The 25,858-nt window shown below is 42.1% G+C and overlaps 1 protein-coding gene across 3 annotated transcripts; it reads left to right on the top strand.

Annotated features, from left to right (window-relative positions):
* The first annotated feature begins 205 nt into the window (after window positions 1-205).
* On the top strand, window positions 206-24,954 carry stx16 (syntaxin 16). 3 transcript variants are annotated; one of them, XM_084317737.1, is made up of 8 exons: window positions 206-627; window positions 5,616-5,723; window positions 7,430-7,570; window positions 9,417-9,579; window positions 10,762-10,850; window positions 19,020-19,163; window positions 21,969-22,049; window positions 23,089-24,954. In XM_084317737.1, the coding sequence occupies exons 1-8, from the start codon at window positions 547-549 to the stop codon at window positions 23,188-23,190; spliced, it is 909 nt and encodes a 302-aa protein (XP_084173863.1). In that variant the 5' UTR covers window positions 206-546; the 3' UTR covers window positions 23,191-24,954. The 3 variants fall into 3 exon arrangements, with proteins under 3 accessions (XP_084173863.1, XP_084173862.1, XP_084173864.1); XM_084317736.1 differs by having other exon boundaries at window positions 206-678; XM_084317738.1 differs by lacking the exon at window positions 206-627 and adding an exon at window positions 5,177-5,183.
* The last annotated feature ends 904 nt before the right edge of the window (window positions 24,955-25,858 follow it).

Below are 25,858 nucleotides of genomic sequence, written 5' to 3'. Positions count from 1 at the left end.
AGTTTTCAGCCATCCATTCATTCATTCACACATTCATTCATTCATTGTTGTATTGACATAACCCAGTTCTAAAGAAATCCAGTAGGTGGCGGTAAGACAACTTTTTTGGATGCCCACCAACTCAAAAGAAGAAGAAGAGCATTTTACGCAGATGTTTACGTTTCCCCCACTTCCGTAGCTGGTCGTTGAAGGATAATAACCAAAATATCGTTGTTACCTATTCGTCTAAGTTCTGTATTCATTCATAAAGATAAAAATAGACACCTTTTTGGTCACGTTTCTTTCGTATTGACCTTAGCCGCGGTGTGGTATGGCAGTTAATGGTTACTGAAACCGTTTACTATTTTAGTAGACGCGTTACTTCGCGACTTTGTTTGTATTTTTCGCAGGCTATAGGCTAAAGCTAGCTGGCTAGCAGCACTACTGCAGTCTGTCATCCGAGATAGACGTGTGGCTAGCAGAGGTTTAACGTTAGCTGTTGACGACGTATTACACCGGCTACCGTTATCTTAGCTACTTAGCTAGTGAAATAGCTAAACGTTAGTCATGGCAACTAGGCGCCTGACCGATGCCTTCTTGTTAATGCGGAACAATGCCATCCAAAACCGGCAGATATTGGCAGAGCAAGTGAGTACATACGACCCCCGTCGTACTCTGAGTACACGTAGCCATGCTGCGGTGAGTTGTCATCTATGATCGTTTTGACATTTTATTATTGTGTGTGTTTTGTTTTGATATTATAGCCAGTCTTGAGCTAGCTTGTAGTCAGTGTGTGTGTGTGTGTGTGTGTATTCAGGGAGATGGAGGTGGTGATTTGATATGATGAATTGAAAATGGGGGACCCTGATGTAAACAAGACGAAAGTCTTTCTCTGGTCTGTATTGAGCTGTACTGTACCCATTCTGCAATCTGTTAATACAGTTTTCAATCAATCAATCAATCAATCAATCAGTGAATCAGCACTAATGACAATTGTGTCAATAAATATTGTAAAAACAAGTTGTGGAATAATAGTACAGCCAGCTCTACTACTGCACGTTTGGTTTGGTTTGGTGTGGTGTGTGTGTTTCTGGTATGGAGTTTCAGAAGGGATGGGCAAATTGGCCTTTGTGGGTTTCTGGTGATTTTGAAAGGGAAAGCAAAGCATCAAGTTATATAGCCACAGAAAATACAAAGTCATAGGTTATATGATCCCTGTGCCTTTTTGAGAATACCTTGTGTCCTTTTATAGTGACAGACCTACCATAGTCTGTGTTTGATCTAAGGCTAGGATCAGTAGATAATATCACAAAACCCAAACCTGTTGTCTTGCAGGTAAACTTGGCTATAGCTCCTAACAAGCTATAGCCAACACTACAACACTTGCTGAGTTTCTCCATGCATTTAAACGCTCCTTTCTGGGGTAGCAGCTAATATTTTTCTCCCATTATCACATTTTACAGTTGTCACTCAATCGTTATGTTTCTCTAAGCGCTGCATAGGAATGAAGGTTGTGTTACTGATCGAATTTTATTACTAAAAGAGACACCCAATCGTGTGTGTTGTCAAACACTTCATCATGCTTTCAGTAAAGTTCAGAATGAGCCAACACTGAGTTTTTGCTTTTCATAACGATAACAATTGAGTCATATAAGATAATAAAGGAACACATTTTTTATTCCCTGTAGGGAAATTGGGTTGTTGTCGGCAGCAGAATACGACAACACATACAAAGGCAACAAACCAACAATTAAGCTCATACAGCTCAGCTCGTAAAAGAGCAAGCAACATACAGATTATTTTTTTGCATTAATAAGGAATCCATATTCACAATCATGTGCCTAACTGTCCTAACACATCAGGGAAAACCCCTCCCACCCACTATACACATACTTGGCTGACAGGAGGAGCATGTTCAGTGCTAGGCTCACACTACCCAAATGCAGCACTGAACGGCACAGGAAGTCCTTCATTCCAACAGCCATCAGACTATACAATGCATCACTGTGCCTCACTGCATCACTGAGCACAGAGTGGCAGTTACCATCTTCCTGGACTTAGTTCGAAACAGCACTGTGCAATACTACACCTACTGTAGACCTCAGTATATTTTTACTGTATTTATTTACTGTATATTTTATTCCATTTTTATTCTATTTTACTCTACTCTTATCCTAGGCAACTTGATTTGTTTTATTATTCTAATTCGTGACCTGTTCTGTTCTGTCTAAATGTTGAAATGTAGAGCGATTTGCAGTGTCAAATTTCCCACGGGATAATAAAAGTATTTCTATTCTATTGGGAGTTTATCAATAATGATGGATTCTTTTCTACCATATATTTGGCTACATGTAGTTTTGGAGTGAATGATCAGCAAAGATTATACAAATAACTTCATAATAGATATTCATAGATATAAATCTTTAGTACAGAAGACGGCACTTCAGATCACCTGTTTTAAATTGAGTAGCATTCCCATCTGGTGCATGTTTTTTTGCTATTCAATTACTTCAATTACTACTAGTAATGGTAAGCTATCTTTAGGGTCAACCACTACTACTTTAGCTAAATATTTAACTTGTTTTTGTTATTAGGCTGAATAGTTTTTTCTAACTTATTCTGGGATAAGCAGGCTTTATTTTTGCATTTATTTATCGCCTATTTTACAGTAATGAATTGGTCACAATTAAACGTAATGAATATAGCACCCACCCACAAATATACACATTAATTAATTTTAGGCCAATACATTTTCTTACCTTGGTGTGTGGCGTATAAGAAAAGAATAATGTCAGCCTTCTCACTGTCACCTTGCTATTATTTAGGCTGGAGGTTGGTAGCCCTGTGGAATGCTCGTAGCAGACAGTTAATCAATCAGGCCACATAGGCCTGTCACGATAAAAAAAAATTATTGGACGATATATTGTCCCAGAAAGAATAGCAAAAAACAATATTATTGTAATTATCTCACTTTATTTAGCCGCAACCAAAGTTGGCATTTCATGGCTCTAGATCTGAAGCAAAATGGTGTGCAGTGCAGTCCATATTTGACTTAGTGGCACTCCGTTCATTAAAACAAAGACGCAGTCATGTAATCTAGTTCATGATCATAATAATGATAATATGATCTTATTTTGACATATTGCACTAGTATTGCATATATTTCTATTAGCTGAGCATGCCAGGAATGTCTAACTACAGCCTATAATAACGTTCCATGCCTCCATGACTGGAATAAGCAACTTTGCATACTAAAAAAAAAAAAGTTATCCTCAATCGAGGAAACCGCGTGGATCAGAGCTGAAACAGCTCATTCACTGTGAAGACTATTGCCTATTCAACTCACTCAAGCAAGCAAGTGCCAAAATTAAGCTGTCTCCATAATGGCGAGGGTGTGTATAATTGCGAGGGTGTGGATAATAATGGCACACGTGAGTTTGTACTCCTGTCTCATCCCCTCCCGACTCACTGAGTCTGAATCGTGAGCCAAAACACTGACTCAAAACTCCTGACTGCTTTTCAGCACTTAGATGAAAATATTTGCTCGGTGGACTGGAGGAGAATGAAACGGTCCTCCAGTTGACATACCGGCTCCTTCGCCTTATTAATGGGCTCTCCTCTCTCATTCGGCTTAAACCCAAAATGTTCTCGCACCAGAGCTGTGGAATGCGGCTTTGAAACCAAGTCAAGTTTATTCTTCCAAACTCTCTGGCTGGAATTGTGCGGTCGTCAGGAAAAACACCCACTAGCCTGGAGTAACACGTTATCTCTACACTTCACTAGGGATGGGAATTTATCAGATTTTATCGATCCGATTCCATTATCGATTCTGCTTATCGATCCGATTCTTTGTCGATTCCCTTATCAATTCCTGATACATTTATAATTTAAATTAAAATAAATTGGAAATGCAACAGAACTAAGCTGGTTAGAATAACAACATGCAACTTGACATTTCTGATTGTCATTTATCATTTATTGTTGAGCCCCCATGTCAGAAAAATACAAAAACTGTAAAAAATCTATTAACTATACACTTAAAAAAAATTATGCATTTGAGAACAAATTTAATCTATTGAACTGTAGTTGCATTCAAAAGGTTGTTATTGCAAAAGAGAATTTGTTAGCAACATGCGTGGCGCTAACGTTATTGTTTTTAAATGCGCAACTGTCGGAAAAACATGGCATTGATAAGAGGAATCGATAGTCACGGAGGCATGCGATTCCAGGAATCGGACAATTAGGAACCGGTTCCCAATCGATTCCGATTCTCGATTCCCATCCCTACACTTCACCTGGCTGCTTCACTGCTGCCTGCTGTCCACTCTTTCTCTCTCTCTCCTCTCTCCTCTCTCCTCTCTCTCCTCTCGCTCTCTCTCTCTCTGTGTTGCTGAGCCCCTCCTCCCACAGAGAGCAGACTGAGATGAGAGGGACAGAAGCAGCACGATTGGCTAAAAATGATTTGTCTAAACTCGTAGACAAACGCACATGTAAAGCACAATATCGACGTCCATGTAAAATAAGATAAGATATTCCTTTATTGATCCCCTTTGGGCAGCATGGGGGAGGGGAGGTACAGGTATGGGCAGGGTAATGGTAGAAAGACATAAATATAGGCATTTAAATTAGATCTGAATATAAAAGTATTAGAAAAAATAAACGGTGTAAACAATATAATTAACTCTCAATATAAAAATATGAGAAAAATAAACGGTGTAAACAAAGGTGCAGACCCACCGTTATGCCCCATCATAGGTGCAGACCCCACCGTTATGCCATATTATACATTACAAGAAATATATTAATTGTACAATAAGTCGATATGGTAATTATCGCTACAGGCCTACCGCCACATTAACTTCATGGGAGGAAATCTGATTGCTAACATAATACAGGGATACTGATCACTTGGGGAATCTATGGGTCACAGACAGGAGGCAGAGTACTGCTGTCTGGTCAAACTACGATAAGAAACAGACTTATTTGTGGGTGGTGGTGTGTCCTTTTAACACATGCTGCTGTATTGATCACCGTGTGGGATTATTGGTGGTAGTGCATGCAGAATCACTGTGAAGCCAATCAATGCTTTCCTCTGGGGCTCACTTCCTATTACCTCTCTATCCACTCTTATCAACTCTTTCCTCCTTCCTCCGTTGGACGGGACTGCCACTGGTACCTGCCAATCAAATTAGGAGCTCGACGAGGTACCGTTCCTTCTCCTTGTGTGACAGGGGGTGCTTTATCATTTCTCTTTGACAAACTTTCCATCACAAAATACTACACGTATGACGGGCCTGTTAGTGGGTGAAATGCTTAAATTATTAATGGTGATGCAAGACTTGTTTTCTCTCTCTCCCTCTCTCTCTGTCTCACTCTCATCTCTCTCTGTCTCTCTCTTATCTCTCTCTTTCTCTCTGCCTCCCTCTCTCTGTCTTTTTCTCACTCTTTGTCTCCCTCTGCCTCCCTCTCTCTGTCTCTCTCCTCTCTTTCTCCTATGTCTCTTTCCCTCTCTCTCTCTCTCTCTCTTCTCTTTCTCTTTCTCTTTCTCTTTCTCTTTCTCTTTCTCTTTCTCTTTCTCTTTCTCTTTCTCTCTCTCTTTCTCTCTCTCTTTCTCTCTCTTTCTCTCTTTCTTTTAGTTGGCTGATGACCGTATGGCCCTGGTGTCTGGAATCAGTCTGGATCCTGAAGCAGCCATTGGAGTCACTAGGAAACTGCCACCCAAATGGGTAGATGGGGTGGATGAGGTAAGGAGTATACAAAACTGTAACCAGTAGAACTTAGGGTTAGAGCATTATCGTGAGATTTCTGATATGTACAGAAAATCCCTGGACTGTCATCATCAGACATTTGTGACTCTGCAATGGCAAAATAATTTCACACATAACTCTGGTAGAAGGAATTAGACTAAATTCGAACTACTACAAGGTCAAAACGTTCTTGCTCCTGGGACTACTGGACGGTACTTGGCTCACAGGGAACATGCTGTATAGCCTGCAGCCTGCAACACTCAATGAAAAGCAAAAAGAGCAGACATTGGAGCGGAAAAACTGCATTTACTAATTAGTGCTGTTAGCTTTAGAAATATTTGTATTGTATAAGATAAGATATTCCTTTATTGATCCCCTTGGGGAAATCCGGGTGTCATAGCAGCGGGGGGGGGGGGGAGTACAGACATGGGCAAGGTAATAGTAGGAAGACGTAAATATAGGCAATAATCTTTTTTATCTGAATATCAAAATACCTTGCATATATCGGTATCGGTTGATATCGGTATCGGAAATTAAGAGTTGGACAATATCGGTATCGGTAAAAAAAAGCCAATATCGAGCATCCCTAGTTACAATAAATATAGGCAATAAAGAATTTGAATCTGAATATATATACTATGAGTAAAAGTAAACAGTATACACAAGGTACCCTAACTTAAGTAAGGGATAATGTATAGCTACGAGGTCATTGTCGCAAAATAATTGACCGACACGGAGTTTAGAATACCGAGGCGTGGGGCGCCCCAGTGGCGAACCACATAGCGCGCTCAGCCGCGACACGGCCGACCCGGGTTCGACTCCCGAACCCGTCGTTATTTGCCGAATGTCTTCCCCCCACTCTGTCTCCCATTCCTCCTCTGTCTCTCTCTACTGGACTGCCCAGTAGCAATAAAGCGATAAAACGCCAAAAAATAAATCTTATAAACGCAGTGAAGGTCAATTATTTTGCGACAATGACAGAGTATAGCTATACATTATCCCGCTTATTACATGGCTAACTTACTAACAATATACCTAATTCATTTTACACCATCGACAAGACGAGATCAAATGCAGACGCAGTTGTCAGTCCAAATAAAGTTATTATTATCGCCGGCAGCCGGCAGGTGTGTGGACTGATTGCACTGCTGCAGTGTGTGTCAGTGGGCTTGATTGCGAACAGCGGTCATTATTGCTCGGCAGAGGTCCGTTATCGAGTAATAACGGACCTCTGACGAGCGCTATTGACTAATCACAATCAAGCATTTCGGCGAATGTTAAAACGCCATGTAATAAGGCCACCTAATCAACCCCCCCCCTTTAATTGGCTGATATCAATCCCTGTCTCCTGAGCCGTTCAGCCACTGTGTTGTGTGATGTGTGCCTGGTGCCAGTGTATGGCAGCCATTGAGCCTGCATAGCCACAAGGTTGGATGCTACCAGTGGTGGTGAAGGAGGCAATTCCCACCCTACATTGTTAAAAAGCGCCTCGAGTCTGTCTAGGAAAAAAAAGCGCTATTTAAATGCAATGATCATTTATTCATTTATAACTGGCATGATATAGGTCATACGTTGCATGTTTTGGTTTTATTGACACATTGTTTGCCAGTAGAGCTCACCTTCCACCACAGGCCTTTTGAATACAGGTCAAAGGTCAAGTCAAACAGGCTCAGTTACTCTGTAATACGCATTGCCTTTCACAGATCCAGTATGAAATCACACGGGTTCGGCAGAAGATGAAGGACCTGGCGTCCCTCCATGACAAGCACATGAACCGGCCCACGCTGGACGACAGCAGTGAGGAGGAGCACGCCATAGAGATCACCACGCAGGAGATCACACAGGTAGGCCTCACCACGCAGGAGATCACACAGGTAGGCCTCACCACGCAGGAGATCACACAGGTAGGCCTCACCACGCAGGAGATCACACAGGTAGGCCTCACCACGCAGGAGATCACACAGGTAGGCAGGGCTTTCCCCAGGACCTTCAAACAGCATGGTGCTCAGTCTCAACCCAGGGGGTGGTCCGGAGGGGAAGGAAATTGCAATAAAGGAAGCCATTTGCTGTAATTTCCTGCAACTTAAAAACATAATTTCAATAAAATAGCAAACGCAAGGGTAAGTTCCAAATAAGTTATTTATTTAAGTACAGCACAATAGTTTCAAGTTACACACACACACAGAGTGGGACAGAGGACGGAGCAATCGCGTATTAGACAATGATGCTTCTGTTTCTGAGCTGGCCCCCAAAAAATACGTGTGTGTGTGTGTGTGTGTGTGTGTGTGTGTGTGTGTGTGTGTGTGTGTGTGTGTGTGTGTGTGTGTGTGTGTGTGTGTGTGTGTGTGTGTGTGTGTGTGTGTGTGTGTGTGTGTGTGTGTGTGTGTGTGTGTGTGTGTGTGTGTGTGTGTGTGTGTGTGTGTGTGTGTGTGTGTGTGTGTGTGTGTGTGTGTGTGTGTGTGTGTGTGTGTGTGTGGAAAGAGAGCTGGGAGAGTGTGTGTGAGAGAGAGGGGGGGGGGGGTGAGTCCTCAGCCCTTGTGTGGGTGAATGTGTTATTATTTTCTTAAGTTATTTTGTGCATCACTCTGTTTTGAATTTGATCCAAATTTGCAATGCATGAGGGTCATCCTTTTGTGTTAAATGGCTGCATAAAGCAAGCATTTGTTGACTCATGTTGATAAGAGTATTAAAACTTGAAAAAGATCAGTTTAAGTTAGATTTAGAAAAGAAAAGAAATGCGATTAATCGCGAGTTAACTATGGACAATCAAGCGATTATACAGATTAAATATTTTAAGGATTGACGGCACTAGTTTTATTTGATTTCTTATCCTTGCTCTTTGCCTCGTCTTGTCTCATTGTTATGATTTCATAATGCAGTTTGATTGTATATGCTTTTCTTTTTGCTTATTTCTGTACGTACACTGAGGGAAACCTCAGTTGCCTTTCGAGTTTAAATAAAGGTTTGAGATGAAACCTTCGCCCAGATCTCTGCTCACGTATGCAACGTCACATGGTCACTAATCCACTCGCCGTTCGTCACATCGAACCGCATGCTAATGAAAAGTGTGAAATTAAACCAGAACTATCCTATTGAATTATTTCCCAGCCGTGCTACGTGCACTATAGTATAATCCTCTAGATTATATTGAGGATTATAACGTCCCGCCATAGCTTTGTACCTTGAAAAGGCAGGTAGCGGACACGCGACACACCTATGTTACTGTCTAGTATCCCTAGAGCAGAGGTTCCCAAGCTTTTTTGAAGCTTTGAGTTGAACAATTTAACAGACCTTATACTAAAAACAAATTATGATGCATTTTATTTTAATTATTTATATGAATAATATTATGAATTAATATGATAGTTTGGGGTGAAAAGAATGCCTTTTGTAAAAAATGAAATGATGCACAAACAAACCTGAATGAGACATGGCATGTACATTTGACCAAATGTATTTCTCCAATGAGTTTTGACAGGATAATACAAGTAATTGACGTTCATGCATGGGCAAGATTATGACAAGAATGCGTTAGCTCAGTCAAACTTCAACGCCGTCGGTCGGACCCAGTTCGGGAACCCCTGCCCTGGAGAACGACAGAGGAATTTGCCTAGAACACAACACATCAAAGAATAGGATGTTTATCTTTCCATTCAGCTCACTCTCCTGTGTTCGTGTCGTGTCATGCAGATGTTCCACCGATGTCAGCGGGCTGTGACCGGCCTGCACACCCGCTGTGGCCACTGCACCGAGCAGGAGGAGAAGCTGCTCCGGAATGTGGTCTCCTCTCTGGCACAGAGCCTGCAGGAGCTGTCCACCAACTTCAGATACACGCAGTCCAGCTACTTGAAACGTAAGAACTCTAAATGATGTATGGGGGGGGGTTCAAGCCGGCGGTGATTGAATTGAATCATTCTCACGTCATCGATTATGTATGAATTAATCAAATGTAGTCATCGAATGTCCTTGCTCCCCCCACCTGGCCCTCTGACGTGTAGATTAGATTAGATAAAATGTAGGACGGCTAAGTGGCACAGTGGGCAAGGCGCTCGCCACTAACGCAGGAGGTGCTGGTATTGAGCCCAGCTCTCTGTGTTGCTTCCGGCTTGGCTGGTCGTTCATACTAATACAATTGGCAGTATTAGGGGGGGTGGGAAAGCCGGTGGGTGGGGATCGGGCGTTGTGGACAGCGACTCCTACAGGTCGGTTTGTGCGCCTGTACAGCAGAATCAGGAAGCAACGGGGGCAGCGTGAGCCTCCCACGCGTTACTCCTCGCCGCTGAGAGATCGCGCTGTACAGGTGAAAAGATGCGACAGCTGCCTCCTTGTGTACCGGAGGGGACACGTGATGCAAGGCTTCGTCCACATTGCAGCCGACCAGTGGGAGGCATGGCCTAACAACGTTCGAGACAGGGGAGGGAAGAATTGGATAATACGATATTGGGATGGGCGAAAAATAGAAAATGGGGAGGAAAAAGTAGATAAAAAAATAAAAGATTCGATAAAAATGTATTGTCATTATACAGCACAAGTACAGTACAATGAAAAGATGTTTGGCATCCAACCAGAGTGCAAATGTAACTGTAAACTGCAACAGTAATATATAATGTACAGGTGATTAAACCGGGTATAAAATATATATAAATTAGTACTACTGAGTGTAGTGCTAATCAGATGTATGTACAGAGTTGTAGTATTAATATGTACAGTGATACAGGTATAAAGCCACTATGGTAGTAAGTCATACTGGCCAGCAGCATAACTAGTAAGAGTAGGTAAGGGATATGTACAGATATAGATATAATATCTACAGATATGTAAAAAGGATTATACCGGTATGCAGGTATGTACAGACGGATGTGTATAGATATATACAGTATACGGTAAGAATACATATATACTGCATTATTGTACTGCACATGCTATCATACAGAGTTATATGGGTTATATGCAGGTATAAGTAGGTATATAGAAGAATTACTCTTGCACAAAGCCAAGAGTCTCTATAGAATGTTGATGTGATGTTGTCTTTCAGGTATGAAGAATCGTGAGGAAAGATCAAAGCATTTCTTTGACTCTGGGCCTCTCATGGAAGAGGATGAAGATTTAGCTCTATATGACCGGGTGAGTAGCATTTAGAAAATGTGATCTCACACACACGCGTGTCTGCTGTAATTAGAACGACACATACTCAATACACTGCAGATTGCTTTTGATTTCAGATCTTATAATATAATTCCTACTCTCTGCCATTCCCGTGCAGGGAAACATTCCTGCATCTGTACCACAAAGTGAAGATTGGCATTTAGATATGAACTGAACGTAAGAACAGGGAGGTGGATTATTGTGACACCAACTCAAAAGCTTTGGCTCAGTTGTCGCTGTTGTATATTCTGTTATTACATTATTTTCTTGTGCAAACATTTCTTTAACATAACAATCTGTGCAAAATACTTAAAAGGATATGGCAGGCATAATGTAAAGAATCTTTTCTTCTTGTCAACATGGCTCACGAACAGACCAAAACCAACAATGCATTTCTTCTACTTACAAGTACGGTCTGTCCTGCCAACACCAGATTATAGCTCATAGCCAGAAGTCAAAGAACTCCATTGTTTTCCAAAAAGAAACCGGTCAAACAAGTCACAGAGCATTATTTTTTGTTTTGGTCTATATAATCCACCACTGCAATGAACGTGAGCATTGTAGTTTTTCCCTGAATTACTGTATGAAGTGACGGCGATAACCTCCAGTCTGGCAGAACCGGAACTACTTCTGTGACTGTATGAAGTGACGGTGATCTCCTCGATCTGCCTGAACCGGAACTACTTCTGTTACTGTATGAAGTGACGGTGATCACCTCGATCTGCCTGAACCGGAACTACTTCTGTTACTGTATGAAGTGACGGTGATCACCTCGATCTGCCTGAACCGGAACTACTTCTGTGACTGTATGAAGTGAGTGATGGCGATCACCTCCAGTCTGCCAGAACCGGAACTACTTCTGTGACTGTATGAAGTGACGGTGATCTCCTCGATCTGCCTGAACCGGAACTACTTCTGTTACTGTATGAAGTGACGGTGATCACCTCGATCTGCCTGAACCGGAACTACTTCTGTTACTGTATGAAGTGACGGTGATCACCTCGATCTGCCTGAACCGGAACTACTTCTGTGACTGTATGAAGTGAGTGATGGCGATCACCTCCAGTCTGCCAGAACCGGAACTACTTCTGTGACTGTATGAAGTGACGGTGATCACCTCGATCTGCCTGAACCGGAACTACTTATTTTTTTTGATCCACTTTTTCTCCCATTTATCTATATTTTCTCCCATTCCAATTTCGTATCGTCCAATTCAACCCTCCCCTGTCACGGACGCTGTTTCTTTCCTCCCACAAGCCGGCTGCAATGTGGACTAAGTCATACATAGCACAAGTCCCCTCCGGTACTTGAGGTAACAGCAGTCGCATCTTTTCACCTGCGCAGCTCGATCTCTCAGTGGCGAGGAGTAACGCGTGGGAGGCTCACGCTGCCCCCGACACTTCCTGATTCTACTGCGCAGGCGCACCAACCGACCTGTAGGAGTCGCTGTCCACAATGCCCGATCCCCACCCATCAGTTTCCCACCCCCTAATACGGCCAATGTGTATTAGTATGAATGACCAGCTAAACTGAAAGCAAATGTGGAGCGCTGGGCTCGAACTGACGAGCCCAGCGTCTCCAGCATTTCGTGGCGAGCGCCTTGCCCACTACGCCACGTAGCCGCCCAACCGGAACTACTTCTGTGACTGTATGAAGTGACGGTGATCACCTCGATCTGCCTGAAACGGAACTACTTCTGTGACTGTATGAAGTGACGGTGATCACCTCGATCTGCCTGAAACGGAACTACCGTACTTTTCGCACTATAAGCCGCACATGACTATAAGCCGCAGCAGCTAAATTGAATGATGTGTACATATATAAACCGCACTGGACTATAAGCCGCAGGTGTTTTAATGTTTAATTACCATATGTAATTAGCATTGGGACACAATACTGTCGGACAAATAACAAGAATTAACTCATTTACAAGTTGTATTAAGTTTAGCAAATAAGGGAACAGATAAATAACATTTCAATGTAGTCAAAAAAGCAATATTTAGATTTTTACATTTTCGGGTTTGGTCACGTCGAGTCACATATAAGCCGCACCGTTATATAAGCCGCAGGGTCGAAAAATGGGGGGAAAAGCCGTGGCTTATAGTCCGAAAAGTACGGTACTTCTGTGACTGTATGAAGTGACAGTGATCACCTCGATCTGCCTGAACCGGAACTACTTCTGTGACTGTATGAAGTGACAGTGATCACCTCGATCTGCCTGAACCGGAACTACTTCTGTTAGTGTATGAAGTGACGGTGATCACCTCGATCTGCCTGAACCGGAACTACTTCTGTTACTGTATGAAGTGATGGCGATCACCTCCGGTCTGCCGGAACCGGAACTACTTCTGTTACTGTATGAAGTGATGGCGATCACCTCCGGTCTGCCATAACTGGAACTACTTCTGTAACTGTATGAAGTGATCACCTCGATCTGCCTGTCACTTCATAGAGTAATTTGGGGGTAAACTATGATGCTCACATTGATGCTCACAATGAATTATACAGACTAAAACAAAAAGTACGGTTCTGTGACTTGTTTTAATTTTTTTTGGTCTATGACTTCTGGATATGAGCTATAATCTGGTGTTGGCAGGACAGAAGTGTAATTGAATACAGCACAGTACATGCTTGGGCTCTCTCTGTCACTCACGAAAAATACTTTTGCATTTTACATAGCCTTTGTTCTCTGTTGGCTTTTAAAAAAAAAAATTAATTTAACCAAAAGAGCCTCTCGAAGGGTAAATGGGAAAGGGGAAAGAAATTTGATAAAATAAAATAGAAAAGAGACAATACATACACACACATCACAGAGGTAAGGGAAATAATTAAAACGCACATCAAACTAGGGCTGCACGATTCTTGCTCAAATGTGAATCACGATTTTTCTCTCTAAGAATTGAGATCACGATTCTTATTTTTTTCAATAAAATCATTTATTACACTCTTACAGACAACATATGAAAGTGCTTGACTTAAACTTAAACATAACATATATGAAAGTGCTTGACTTAGGGCGGCTGAGTGGCGCAGTGGGCAAGGCGCTCGCCACTAACGCAGGAGATGCTGGTATCGAGTCCAGCTCTCGGCGTTGCTACCAGCTTGGCCGAGCTGTTGCGGTGAAAAGATGCGACAGGCTGCCTCCTCGTGTACCGGAGGGGACACGTGATGCAAGGCTTCTATCCTCACTACAGCCGACCAGTGGGAGGCATAGTCTAGCAACGTTCAAGACAGGGGAGGGAAGAATTGGAAACACGAAATTGGGATGGGAGAAAAATAGAAAATGGGAGAATAAGTGGATAAAAAAAAAGGGGGTTCCGCGATCTGATTGGCCACTGACGTTTCTCTCAGCACCAATCGCATTACGCCTAGTTCTATCACTGGTTAAGCTTGGCGACTCTTTCGAAGTTGGTTATGGTTAGAGTTTGGTTTAGAGCAGGGCGATAGACCACCAGCCCTGATTCCAAACTCTAACCTTAACCAACTTCGAAAGAGTCGCCAAGCTTAACCCTTTCTCTGCCACGCTTATGTACATCCTTATACCATCCTCTGCCAGCTCTATTTGTCTATGGAGAAGTTCCCCTTCTTTGCAGGGCTATAACTTTTTAAATTGTATTGCTAAATTGACATTACTATGGCCCATTCAACGTCAATTATCTATCGTTTTGGATGTAGCAACGTTCTACTTTTTCATTCACATATTCATACTAAAATACGGTCTAAAGTATAAATATGTTTTTATCGTTTTCTGCAGCATTCTGCAGAACGTGATTTATAGCCCTAAATGCATTATATTGATGATCAAATACAGTTTGATAACGATCGGCGGCAGATAAAAAAAAATTCAAATGTACGTGCTTCTAGAAGTTACTACTGATCATCTGATGTTGACCGGATGGGGGGGGGGGGGGTCGTTTATAATTCCGTGGCCAACGTTAGATGATTCATGTAGTGTGGGTGATATGATCATCAGATCAGTTTGTATCGAACACGGTAATAATAAACGCTGAAACTTACCCCAGTCTCCTCGGGCCGTTGGGCGATGAGCGTGGAGCAAAAAGATTGCTATTATGGGATGTTGAAATATGCGATCCATCTCCAGGTTGTATAATAGTATATACGTCCAAATCATGTTGTTTATCGAGTTATTGGTAACGGATCGCTATCCATTGTGTCGAGCTCGAGTCCCGGGAGCTATAGCGAGTGGTCGGACCGAATTTGGATGAGCACCAGTTTCTGTTTCCGGTTTGCTGTTTGGGCGATCCGCCGATCGGCCACCAGATGGCGCTCTTGAACCGTTGGAGAGTTGAGAGGGGATCAACAGTAGATCTCAAGTCTCCACGGGAGAAATATGATTGCCATCACAGATTTTTGAAATATTGATCTCAGTGACGTGTTACGGCGTCATTGGCAGATTAAGCATGGCGGGGAATGACGTGTTACGGCGTCCTTGGCGATTAAAGGGTTAACCACTACCAGTGATAGAACTAGGCGTTAGCTAGCTAGCAGGCTGTTAGAGGCAGAAATAGGCGTAACGCGATTGGCGCTGAGAGAAACGTCAGTGGTCAATCAGATCGCGGAACCCGAACGCGGAACTGAAAGTGCGTTAGGGAAAATCTTACCCCCCACAGTCAGATCATCTGGGAGAGTGGAGGCTATCACGTGCTTCCTCCGACACACGTCCAGCCAATCAACCGCTGCTTTTCACCTGGCAGCGCGGATCCTCCCTGAGAGGGCGTAGCGTGTGGAAGGATCACACTATCCCACTCAGGTCCTATCCGCGCTTAGCAGGCGCCCCGACCGAACTGTAGGAGTCGCTGTTTACAACGACCCGGACCCACCCCGCCAGCTTCTCTCACCCTCTAATACAGCCAATTGTATTAGTGTGAACGGCCAGCCAAGCTGGTGACAACCCCGGAGCTGTGAGCTGGATTCGAACAGGCGAATCCAGCTCACAGCTCCGGGGTTGGTGACGAATGCAATCTCCGCTACGCCACCTAACCGCACCAAGGCAACCAACTTGTGTTCAGCTTTTCGTTCAGCGTTTCTCTGATTGGCCACACGGCCGCGTGACCGCCCGCCCCCTTTTGCCGCGAGCGGTCCCAAATGAAATGAATGAAGCGCGGAGCATAATGTATAATGTTATTTCGCGGAGCATAATGTATAATGTTATTTCGCGTTTGTAACGTCATAACATCAGTGGAGGCTGCTGACTGATTAATAATAAGCTCTCTTTATTTCGCGGAGCATAATGTATAATGTTATTTCGCGTTTGTAACGTCATAACATCAGTGGAGGCTGCTGACTGATTAATAATAAGCTCTCTTTATGTATAGAAACAAATCATGCTTTTCTGCTGCCAGTAAGAAGACCATTGTACAATAATCCACAATTATGTCTGTATTTGATTATGGTGAAATTATGTACATGCATGCCTCTCCCTCCACCTGAAAGCCCATCCACGCTGTGTATCATAGAGCACTGGGTTTTATCACTGGAGATACATTTCTCACTCACCATTGTATTTTATATGAAAATAATTGTAAGTAGGTGAATTCTACACATCTGACAACGCCATCTCACAATATCATAATGATGTGTTTTCTATATTATATCCACAATCATTCATCTAAAAAATTGTATGGGCGTAAATACATGTTAAGATATTCAAAATCGTCACAGCAGTATAGTTTGTTTATACTTCAGAAGTATGATATTTGAACACGGTCCCCAAAATGAATGGAAGTGAATGAGGCGCCTGACGCCTGACACCTGGGAGGAATGGGGCCGTGTTGGGGATGTTTAAAAAATATAATTTAATATATAATATAATAATAATCTGGTCAGCAGCCTCCACTGATGTAGCGTGATTCAAACCCCCTCAATGTGCAGTTTCTAGTTAATCAGTCAGTTACGCAGCCTCCACTGATGTACAGTGACGAGTGAATCTGGTAGTTGGTTTATGACGTTACGAGTTAATCAGCCTCCACTGATGTTATGACATTACAAACGCGAAATAACATTATACATTATGCTCCGCGAAATAAAGAGAGCTTATTATTAATCAGTCAGCAGCCTCCACTGATGTTATGACGTTACAAACACGAAATAACATTATACATTATGCTCCGCGAAATAAAGAGAGCTTATTATTAATCAGTCGGCAGCCTCCACTGATGTTATGACGTTACAAACGCGAAATAACATTATACATTATGCTCCACGAAATAACATTATACATTATGCTCCGCGCTTCATTCATTTCATTTGGGACCTCTTCTTCTTCTTCTTATTTGAATTTCCGGCAGAGTAGACGCATCGTGGCGTATTACTGCCCTCCGCAATTCTTTTTATGGGCTCTTCTTCTTCTCCTTCTTCTCCTTCTTCACCTTCTTTTTCTTCTTCTACTGGACCTCGTCATCAACTACATTGTCCATTGGAGTGCAGCTACTGCTGCTACTTCCTGCCTGAGCCCCCCTCCGCGGGACCCTCCTTGCCCCCTGCTATCTTATCCTGGGCTGCTTTGTCCCTCGCAGCCTTGTCCCTCGCAGCCCCCTCAGCCAATTCATTACACACCTCCTTCCAGTCCAGACCTTCCAATCCCAGATGTTGAACCGCTATCCTAACAATCATCTTCACCATCTCTGTTCTACCCTTAGCCTCTGCCATACCAGTAACTACCCCTGCCACGAAGGCCACAATACCTAATTTCTCCTCCCTTCCCCGCCCCCTTTTGCTCGTGGCAAAAGGGGGCGGGGTCGTGGCCAATCAGAGAAAAGCTGAACACAAGTTGGTTGCCTTTAATATTCACGCGTCCAGGACCTGTATGTTGCCGTTAAAAGGCATACTGGGACCCAGAGGGTGCAGTATCGGCCAGAGGTGGCAGTATCGAGAGTGCAGTAAACCCTGTTCCAGGCCGTGTGTTACATTTAAACCCCACCGGGCAGAGATTTTTAGTCCAGGGAAGCCTAGAGGTTCACTCGATCACATTGAAACGTGTCCAGGACACTCGATGCATGTGTTGTGCCGGATTATGTTGTGGACCAGATGGACACCAATACTGGAAATCGCGATCAAACAATTGGAATATTATTTTTGGAATACCCCGATCAAAGGTAAGGACTATCTGACGTCAATTCCTTTTTTTGAAATTTTTTATTTTACCAGTGGGCGATGGCCACTAGATACATTTTTTGGTACACATCAGGTAACTTCGAATGAGCAGAAGTTGGAAAGGAAAGAGGGAAGGGGAAGGGGGGAGGTGACAAAAATAGAGAGAAGAAGAAAACATAAAAGATCAAATGAAAAATTAAAAAACAACAAAAATAAGACTCAATAATAAAAATAAAGACAAAATTAAACTAAAACGTCAATTCCAGCTTGATCGTACAATGTTTTCATATCGATCCAGCTGATCAGCGTGTGTGGTGTTAAAAATGAATGCCGTTACTGGCCATCAAAGCATAAAAAAACGACCCCCCCCCCCCCCCCCCCTTCATGCATTCATGATGAAACATAATACCTATTATATACATTTGATTTGGAAATAGTAGCGTCTCCAGGCAAGAAACGCCAACGCTTATAGCAGAATTCATGTAGCGCCCTATAACTCAGCTTTTCAGGAATTATCCCGGATCACTCCTAAACTATACATTTCTATTCTATTCACGTATACATGAGAAGAAAAAAAATTGCATGTTCGACAGAAGAAGGTCACTGTCAAATGACCATAGTATTGTCTCTATAGCTATAATATAGATATAGCTCTACAAACAAGGTGACACACCCCTATCTTTAAAGCGTGGCCCAGCTAGAATGGGATAAGGATAATGGCCGTGACCGACCGTTGTAAACAACTCTGCGATAGAATCCTTAAAAGTAAGGAGGGGGGATCAATTTGTTCATTTTCAAACTTTTTTTATCTCGTTCCAACTGCTGGGACGAAACTGGCAAACTGCTTTTGCCTATGTTCATATAACATTACTTTTAGTGTATCCATAAGAAAGAATACATACTTAATGTTCTCTTGGAATCTATCCATCCATCCATCCATCACGTGTTACATTGCAGCAGAGATACTGTAACTGAAATTCACATTTTCGATGACTGTAACGATGACTGTACATCTCCTCCACCCGCTCCTCTCAGGGATTCACAGATGACCAGTTGGTGCTGGTGGAGCAGAACACGGTTATGATGGAGGAGCGGGAGAGGGAGATCCGACAGGTAGTGCAGTCCATCTCGGACCTGAACGAGATCTTCCGGGACTTGGCTGGAATGGTGGTGGAACAGGTACATGAAGCAGGTTTTTCTTCAATTATCTTTTTATTGGTTATTTTTACAATGATACAGATACAGGTAATAAAAAGTACAATTAAATAAAATATCTATGGTCACATTACATTTCAGTATAAGTAATCAAGGCACCAACACACTGATGTTGGTGGATAGTCGGAGGTCCATGAGGGGTTCCCAAGTTCTGAGAAAGACGTCCTCCTTGTTCTTCAAAGTATTATGTATCTGTTCCAGTTGCAAAGTGTCCTGGAGGATCTTTTTATGAAGCAGATCTTTAGATTTGGCCATAATATTTAGGAATAGGGATGTCCTGATCAAATCTTTCTTTGCCCCTGATCCTGATCAGAGTTAATTAATATTGAGTATCTGCTGATAGCGATATTTGTTTTTTCCTAGATAATACAGCAGTGCACATTTGAAAAACATTTTGAAGTTTGTAAAAACAAATCCACTCTAGGTAAGATATGCTTGACAATGAATCGCTCTTTAACAATTTGATCGGGTTTGGGGTTGGAAGTATTTCTCTCCCTTGTTTACATCAACTAGCCTTATTTATAATATATTACCAGGAGACTTGACCCCTTTTACATTCAAGGTAAGACTATATTGGAGACAGCGCCACCCGTTGGAGTCCCCTCTCCTAACACTATCTCTGTTATCCCCTGCAGTCTGTGAGCCGGCAGCAGGTTGTTCAAGGGCAAACAGGCGGCTTAAGTCACTACATTTGTAAATGCATTTTAAATCCTTTTTTTGCAGCACATGTGGAAAAGGTCATGGGTGAACACTTCTTGGGGGGGATTGTAGTTAATACCAAAACATTATTTCTTTTTACATTTCACTGCTGTGAAAAGTGAAAACCCTATGTAACTCTATTTTTAGTCATCATGATGTTTTAACCTGAGGTGAAATTGGTAACGTGATGAACTTGTAATTGGCTTTCAACGCTTTATACGTGAAGTTGAACCTGTTTAACAACTCTCATAAGTCAATGGACTTGGTTGTGTTGCAATTGTTTGATTAACCTGTTAAACGACGTTTGTAAGTAAATAGACCTGGGCCCTCATTCATCAACGTGTGCGTAGAACATGTTCTATTTCCACACGTAAGCACAGAATGTAGAATCAGTGTACGCACAGGAAAATCGGGATTCACCACACGTGCGTACGCAGGTTCTACGCACACCTGTCATGATGAATATGACTTTGATCCTACGTTTGAGCTCGTGCACTGTTTTAAGTATTTGCATACCAGAACCGCCCCGATTAACCATATACGGTAATGGGATACCCCCATGAAATGTGGAAAAATTGACTAAGCCGAGGGAAGCGTGTTATGAGAACGGTGATGTCGGATATGATATCTATTAACCATTGCTGCCTGGGCAGCGCAAACACGAATAAAGACCGTGCTGCTGGAATATGACTGCCTTTTTCCGTGTTGTTTGATTAATACCCAGGGATTAAAGTTCTCCTCAATTTTATTCCAAATCGCGATGGATTTTCCGTCAATTTTCTACCTGCTGCATATGATTTCTAGAGGCATACTACAATCTATTTTGATGTCAGTATTGGGTAGCCTATATAAACAATAATACGAGAGCATATACAAGAACAATGAATCTCACTGCATGTATGATGTAGCCTGCCTTTAAATACATGAACTTGAATCCCATCATGTTTGTGTGCGGGACTCACAAGGCTGTTGTCACAATGGGTGGTACCGGTACAGTAATAACAGTCCACACAATATCACGATGGACCATGCCATAGCCTATGTTCTATTAGGACATGATCTGTGACGACAAATGTTCTAGAATGTTTGATTAAGATATCATACTCTGACAGCATGCCTATGATCAACATAAACGCGAACTTGAATCCCATCATATACATAGTCTGTCCACTATCTGGTGTCATTGCAATGCGTTTTCTATTCTTTCTTATACAGTAAAAAGGGGGAAGAACACTATATCGTGGGTGTTCATATGACTTGTATTCTGCTTACAGCTTCGAAATTCCACTTGTTTCGTTTAACGTAAAGCCTTTTAAATATAATCAAAACGTTCCCGTGTTTCTGCGGTCTGTGCGCAAAATAATAACGAGTTGAGCTTTATGATTTATGATGAATTGAAAATGGGGGACCCTGATGTAAACAAGACGAAAGTCTTTCTCTGGTCTGCATCCCCTTAACAATTGTATGTACTGAGCTGTACTGTACCCATTCTGCAATCTGTTAATAAACTTTTCAATCAATCAATCAATCAATCAAGCTACGCGGAGCGCAGTCAGTCAGTAGCCTACACCCCGTATATTCCAATAACGCTATATAAACCATGCTGCATTCATTCTGAGAGAAAGATCTATTATTCCAAATGCTATTTATAGGGTTTTGACCATAATTACACTACTGTTGCTATTTTACAATGAACTATAATGAACTACGGTTCATACAGAACATGCCAGTGTTATTATGCACAGAAGCTCATTTCCTTGTTGTAATAATATATTCTACCACTGGGCGTCAGCTAAGTGTGGTCCGAGCTGTGCGTACACATAAGCACTAAGTCAAGTTCAAGTTGAAATTGATGAATCCCACTCTTTGCTTAGAAATGATCGTACGCACAGGTTAAGCACAAATCTGTGCGTAAGTCAGGTTGATGAATGAGGGCCCAGGTCTGCTCTGTTTACCTACAATACTGTTTAACACAGTAGAGTCTTTGCAGCATATTGTAAACAATGTCCAACTGATGTGTATATGTACTGTATATTCTTCTAATGGCAAATCCCCTCATTCTGGTACAAGGGCACAGTGCTTGACAGAATTGACTTCAACGTGGAGCAGGCCTGTGTCAAAACAGAAGATGGGTTACAACAGTTACAAAAGGTAAAGCAAATGTTGATGTTTTCATGTATTAGTATTTGAATTATTTAATTTCAAACATACATTTACAGAAATAAGCTAAAAGAAATATAAAAAAAAAGAAAACAAAATCACACCGCATATAAACTCATAACAATAAGACAACAAGACGAGTAAAAAATCAAGGATAACAAATCAATTAAAAGTAAACGCATACAGGGGCGGTCAGGTGGCGTAGCGGAGATTGCGTTCGTCACCAACACCGGAGACGCTGGATTCGCCTGTTCGAATCCAGCTCACAGCTCCGGCGTTGTCACCAGCTTGGCTGGCCGTTCACACTAATACAATTGGCTGTATTAGAGGGTGGGAGAAGCTGGCGGGGTGGGTCCGGGTCGTTGTAAACAGCGACTCCTACAGTTTGGTCGGGGCGCCTGCTAAGCGCGGATAGGACCTGAGTGGGATAGTGTGATCCTTCCACACGCTACGCCCTCTCAGGGAGGATCCGCGCTGCCAGGTGAAAAGCAGCGGTTGATTGGCTGGACGTGTGTCGGAGGAAGCACGTGATAGCCTCCACTCTCCCAGATGATCTGACTGTGGGGGGTAAGTACACAGCGACCAGGAAGGGGATTGGGAATTGGCATAACGACTAACATTGGGCTGGGAGGAAAATCTGAGGAAAAAGGAGGGGGGAAAAGATAATAATAATAAAAAAAAAAAAAGTAAACGCGTACAACTTGATTGACAACGGTTGGAGATCAAGGTTTTAAACATCTCAAGCTAAGGACTGATGGAGTTAATTTCATGAGCTAGGGGCATCATAGCAAAATGCAGATTTACCCTGTTCCTAGTTTATTTCTTTAATTATTATTATTTATTGTCATTAATAATAATAATAATTATTATTATGTTGCATAGATATTAGTAATGGGTATTCATAGCATTTTTATGACGTGGTGTCATGCATTTCTGACCGAAATGGTGCAACGTCATAACGAAAGGATTATGGTTGAAAAGGAAGTGAGTTGTGTCTATTCCACCTGACGTTCTCTCTCATGTCTTGCAGGCTGAACAGTATCAGAAGAAGAACAGGAAGATGCTGGTCATTTTGATCCTCTTCGTCATAGTCATCGTTCTAATACTTATTCTATTCGGAACAAAGTTTTAATTATTCATTCCTCTTGCTTTTTGTTTTTCTGTGTGGATGTTTGGCGTGTATCTGTGTGGGCTCGGATGAGAATCTCCTCATCCATACTTTAAAAAAACACAAAGCTGACTGCCTTTCACACCTACCGGTCAACATCTGAAGAGCTCCAGATGCTCCCTCCCAGACTGCACTATTAAGTTTTGGAAATGTTTTTATGGACTATCCCAGTGAGAAAAAGGATAGTCTGTATGGGGCCCATCTTAATTTTCTCAAGTGACCTGCACACAATCCACGCGGTTGAACTCGGAGACCGACTCGTCCTGACAATGTTGTACTTCCCAAATTTTTAAGACATTTTAAGATGGAAAAAGAGACTTTTCTAGTACCCGTTACGGGTGTACTACTAATGTTAAGTTGTTTCAGCAATGCATTTGTGCTTTTTTTTTTTTTTTGCACAATTTGTGATAACTGTGTGTAATGTCGGACAGTGCCGCTGTCATTGCAAGCGTCGTGTTTGTTTTGAGGAAAGCTGTGAAGAAAAACACAGAATGTTTGTAAATGAGAAACATTTACGTCTTATTTGTTCCAACTGGGGATGCATCGATACCGATACTGGTATTGGACCGATACCAGGATGAAATCGGGTATCAGGAGAATCTCCCCAACACTAAAACGCTAATCGCACCAGGAGGCATGTGAAACATGTCGGAAATCAAAGCAAATCAACGTGATTCTCTGCATTTTTCAGAGCTCTGTAATGATGAATAATGGATTCTCTCTCAACTGTATTCATCCACTGACCACAAACTAAAGTTCTAGGACTTATACGGTTATGTTCTCCTTTCACTAAAGGTACTGGATCGGATCGGTACTCAATCTCTGCTGATACTTAACCCTTTCACTGCCGCACTACCAAAACGGTTAACCCTTTCACTGCGACAACACACAGAAGGTTAACCCTTTCACTCCCACACGACAGCCGGCGACCGTCGATTGTGTGATAGTAAAGGGTTAACCTTCTGTCGTGTGGCAGTGAAAGGGTTAAGGCAAGAACCATCTGGATCAGCAATTAACAAGTGGTACAGATGCATCCCTGGTTGTAAAAGACTATATGAAAACCACAAATCATCATCATTCCAATCTGCCAGTGTTCCACTTTGGTATTTTCCTGTTTAGAAACAACATGACAATGTTTTTTTTGTTTTTTTCGTATTAGGGCAGCGACTAAATAGATGAGATTATCCGTTTAATACCAAATATGAGCTGCCTATTCATCTGGCCATTCTAAAAACAAATCATCCCCTACTTAAGCTACACCAACTGTGCTCATTTGAAATCACTTTATCCCCTCTTGCAGTTTGCACATTATTGAAGGCTGATGGGGTGTGTGTGTCTCTCATGGATGTAATACTACTGTCTTCTGTATAATATATGAAAAAAAAATATTATTTATTTTTGAAGGACTCCAGATGATTCAGAGGTCTTTGGCTGAATTTCTGTATTTTGAGTAAAATTGTGTCCGTAGACTAAACTTGATGGTTACTTTGTCCCTCCCACTTGACTGAACATGATATAGTCCCAACGTGACGCGTCGTCTTCAACAGAGCGGTATCTGTTGGACGTGTCTCGCCTTCCACTTCCGCACAGCGTAATGAAGAAAATCATCGTTTGCTTAAGTGTTCCCGTAATGATGGGTGACTTGAATTAAATGATGGATAGAATTGACTGTACTTTACATATCTGAACTCAATTGTACACTGTATACACCTGTTAAAATCATGTGAAGTTACGTGTGGAAAATGGCTACGTCCCAGTGTGGTACTGTATGGAATTATTTCTTTCTTAACGGGTTGGGGGGCTTTTTCTTTTCTTTTTTTTAATAAACCTGGATCATGTTACTTTGTCTTTTTGGACCGTTGTGTTTCCAGGCTTGAAAAACATGGAAAATAACCTACATGTCCAAAAGTAGTAAAGTCTACATGTCATGGAGTTTATTTTCATTATGCCTTTTTTTTTTTTTAACCAGTCAAATATTTTTTTATGTTGAGCTTGGCTGCAGGTATATGTTGCCTTTTGAAGGAATACAACCTCCAAATAACCAATTTGCTGATTAGTCCTAAGTGATAGTTGTAGCCAAAACAAGGGGACCTGGCACATTCATGTAACTCGTATAAGCTGAGTCCAGGGATGCAGTGGTGGGTGGACGGGGTACCACGCCATCCTAGTAGTTCGCTTAGCAGAAGTACGTGCAATCGCGCATGGATGTGCACGCGCGCGCACACAAAAATGCGTTCACAATTGTCACTGGACTCGTCGCGCCGTGCACCAAGTTACCGGCGGCCGGCACTTATCTATCACCTATAGACTTTGCATAATAATAGGATACCGATAGCATAACAAAGAACGAGAAGAGCCAAACCAAAATACAAGCCTGTACCAATTGGTGGGGAATTGCTTGAGCTGTGGAACCTCTCACTATGTGACAATGGTCCCGACTGGAAGGATCAAGGATGAGGCATTAAGTTGTGCTTCAGAAGGAAACTGTCCTTCTGTAAACTTAAGTTACATTGTTAATTTAGTTTGTATTTACTTTTCTAGTTTAAGTTCATTCAATTAAAGAAATGTAACTACAATTACATTTAAAACATTGTTTGTTTTTCAACCATATCTGTTGACAATATAATTTCTT

The sequence above is a fragment of the Notolepis coatsorum genome (genome assembly GCF_963971535.1).
Source record: "Notolepis coatsorum genome assembly, chromosome: 6".
Taxonomy (NCBI): Eukaryota; Metazoa; Chordata; class Actinopteri; order Aulopiformes; family Paralepididae; genus Notolepis; species Notolepis coatsorum.
Note: the sequence above shows the minus strand (reverse complement) of the source record. Positions and strands in the feature narration are given on the sequence as shown.

Coding starts and splice junctions, on each gene's coding strand:
- stx16 (XM_084317736.1), top strand. CDS start 547: ATGGCAACTAGGCGCCTGACCGATGCCTTCTTGTTAATGCGGAACAAT. Junction 5,724..7,429: donor GGGTAGATGGGGTGGATGAG/GTAAGGAGTATA, acceptor TGCCTTTCACAG/ATCCAGTATGAAATCACACG. Junction 9,580..10,761: donor GCAGTCCAGCTACTTGAAAC/GTAAGAACTCTA, acceptor GTTGTCTTTCAG/GTATGAAGAATCGTGAGGAA.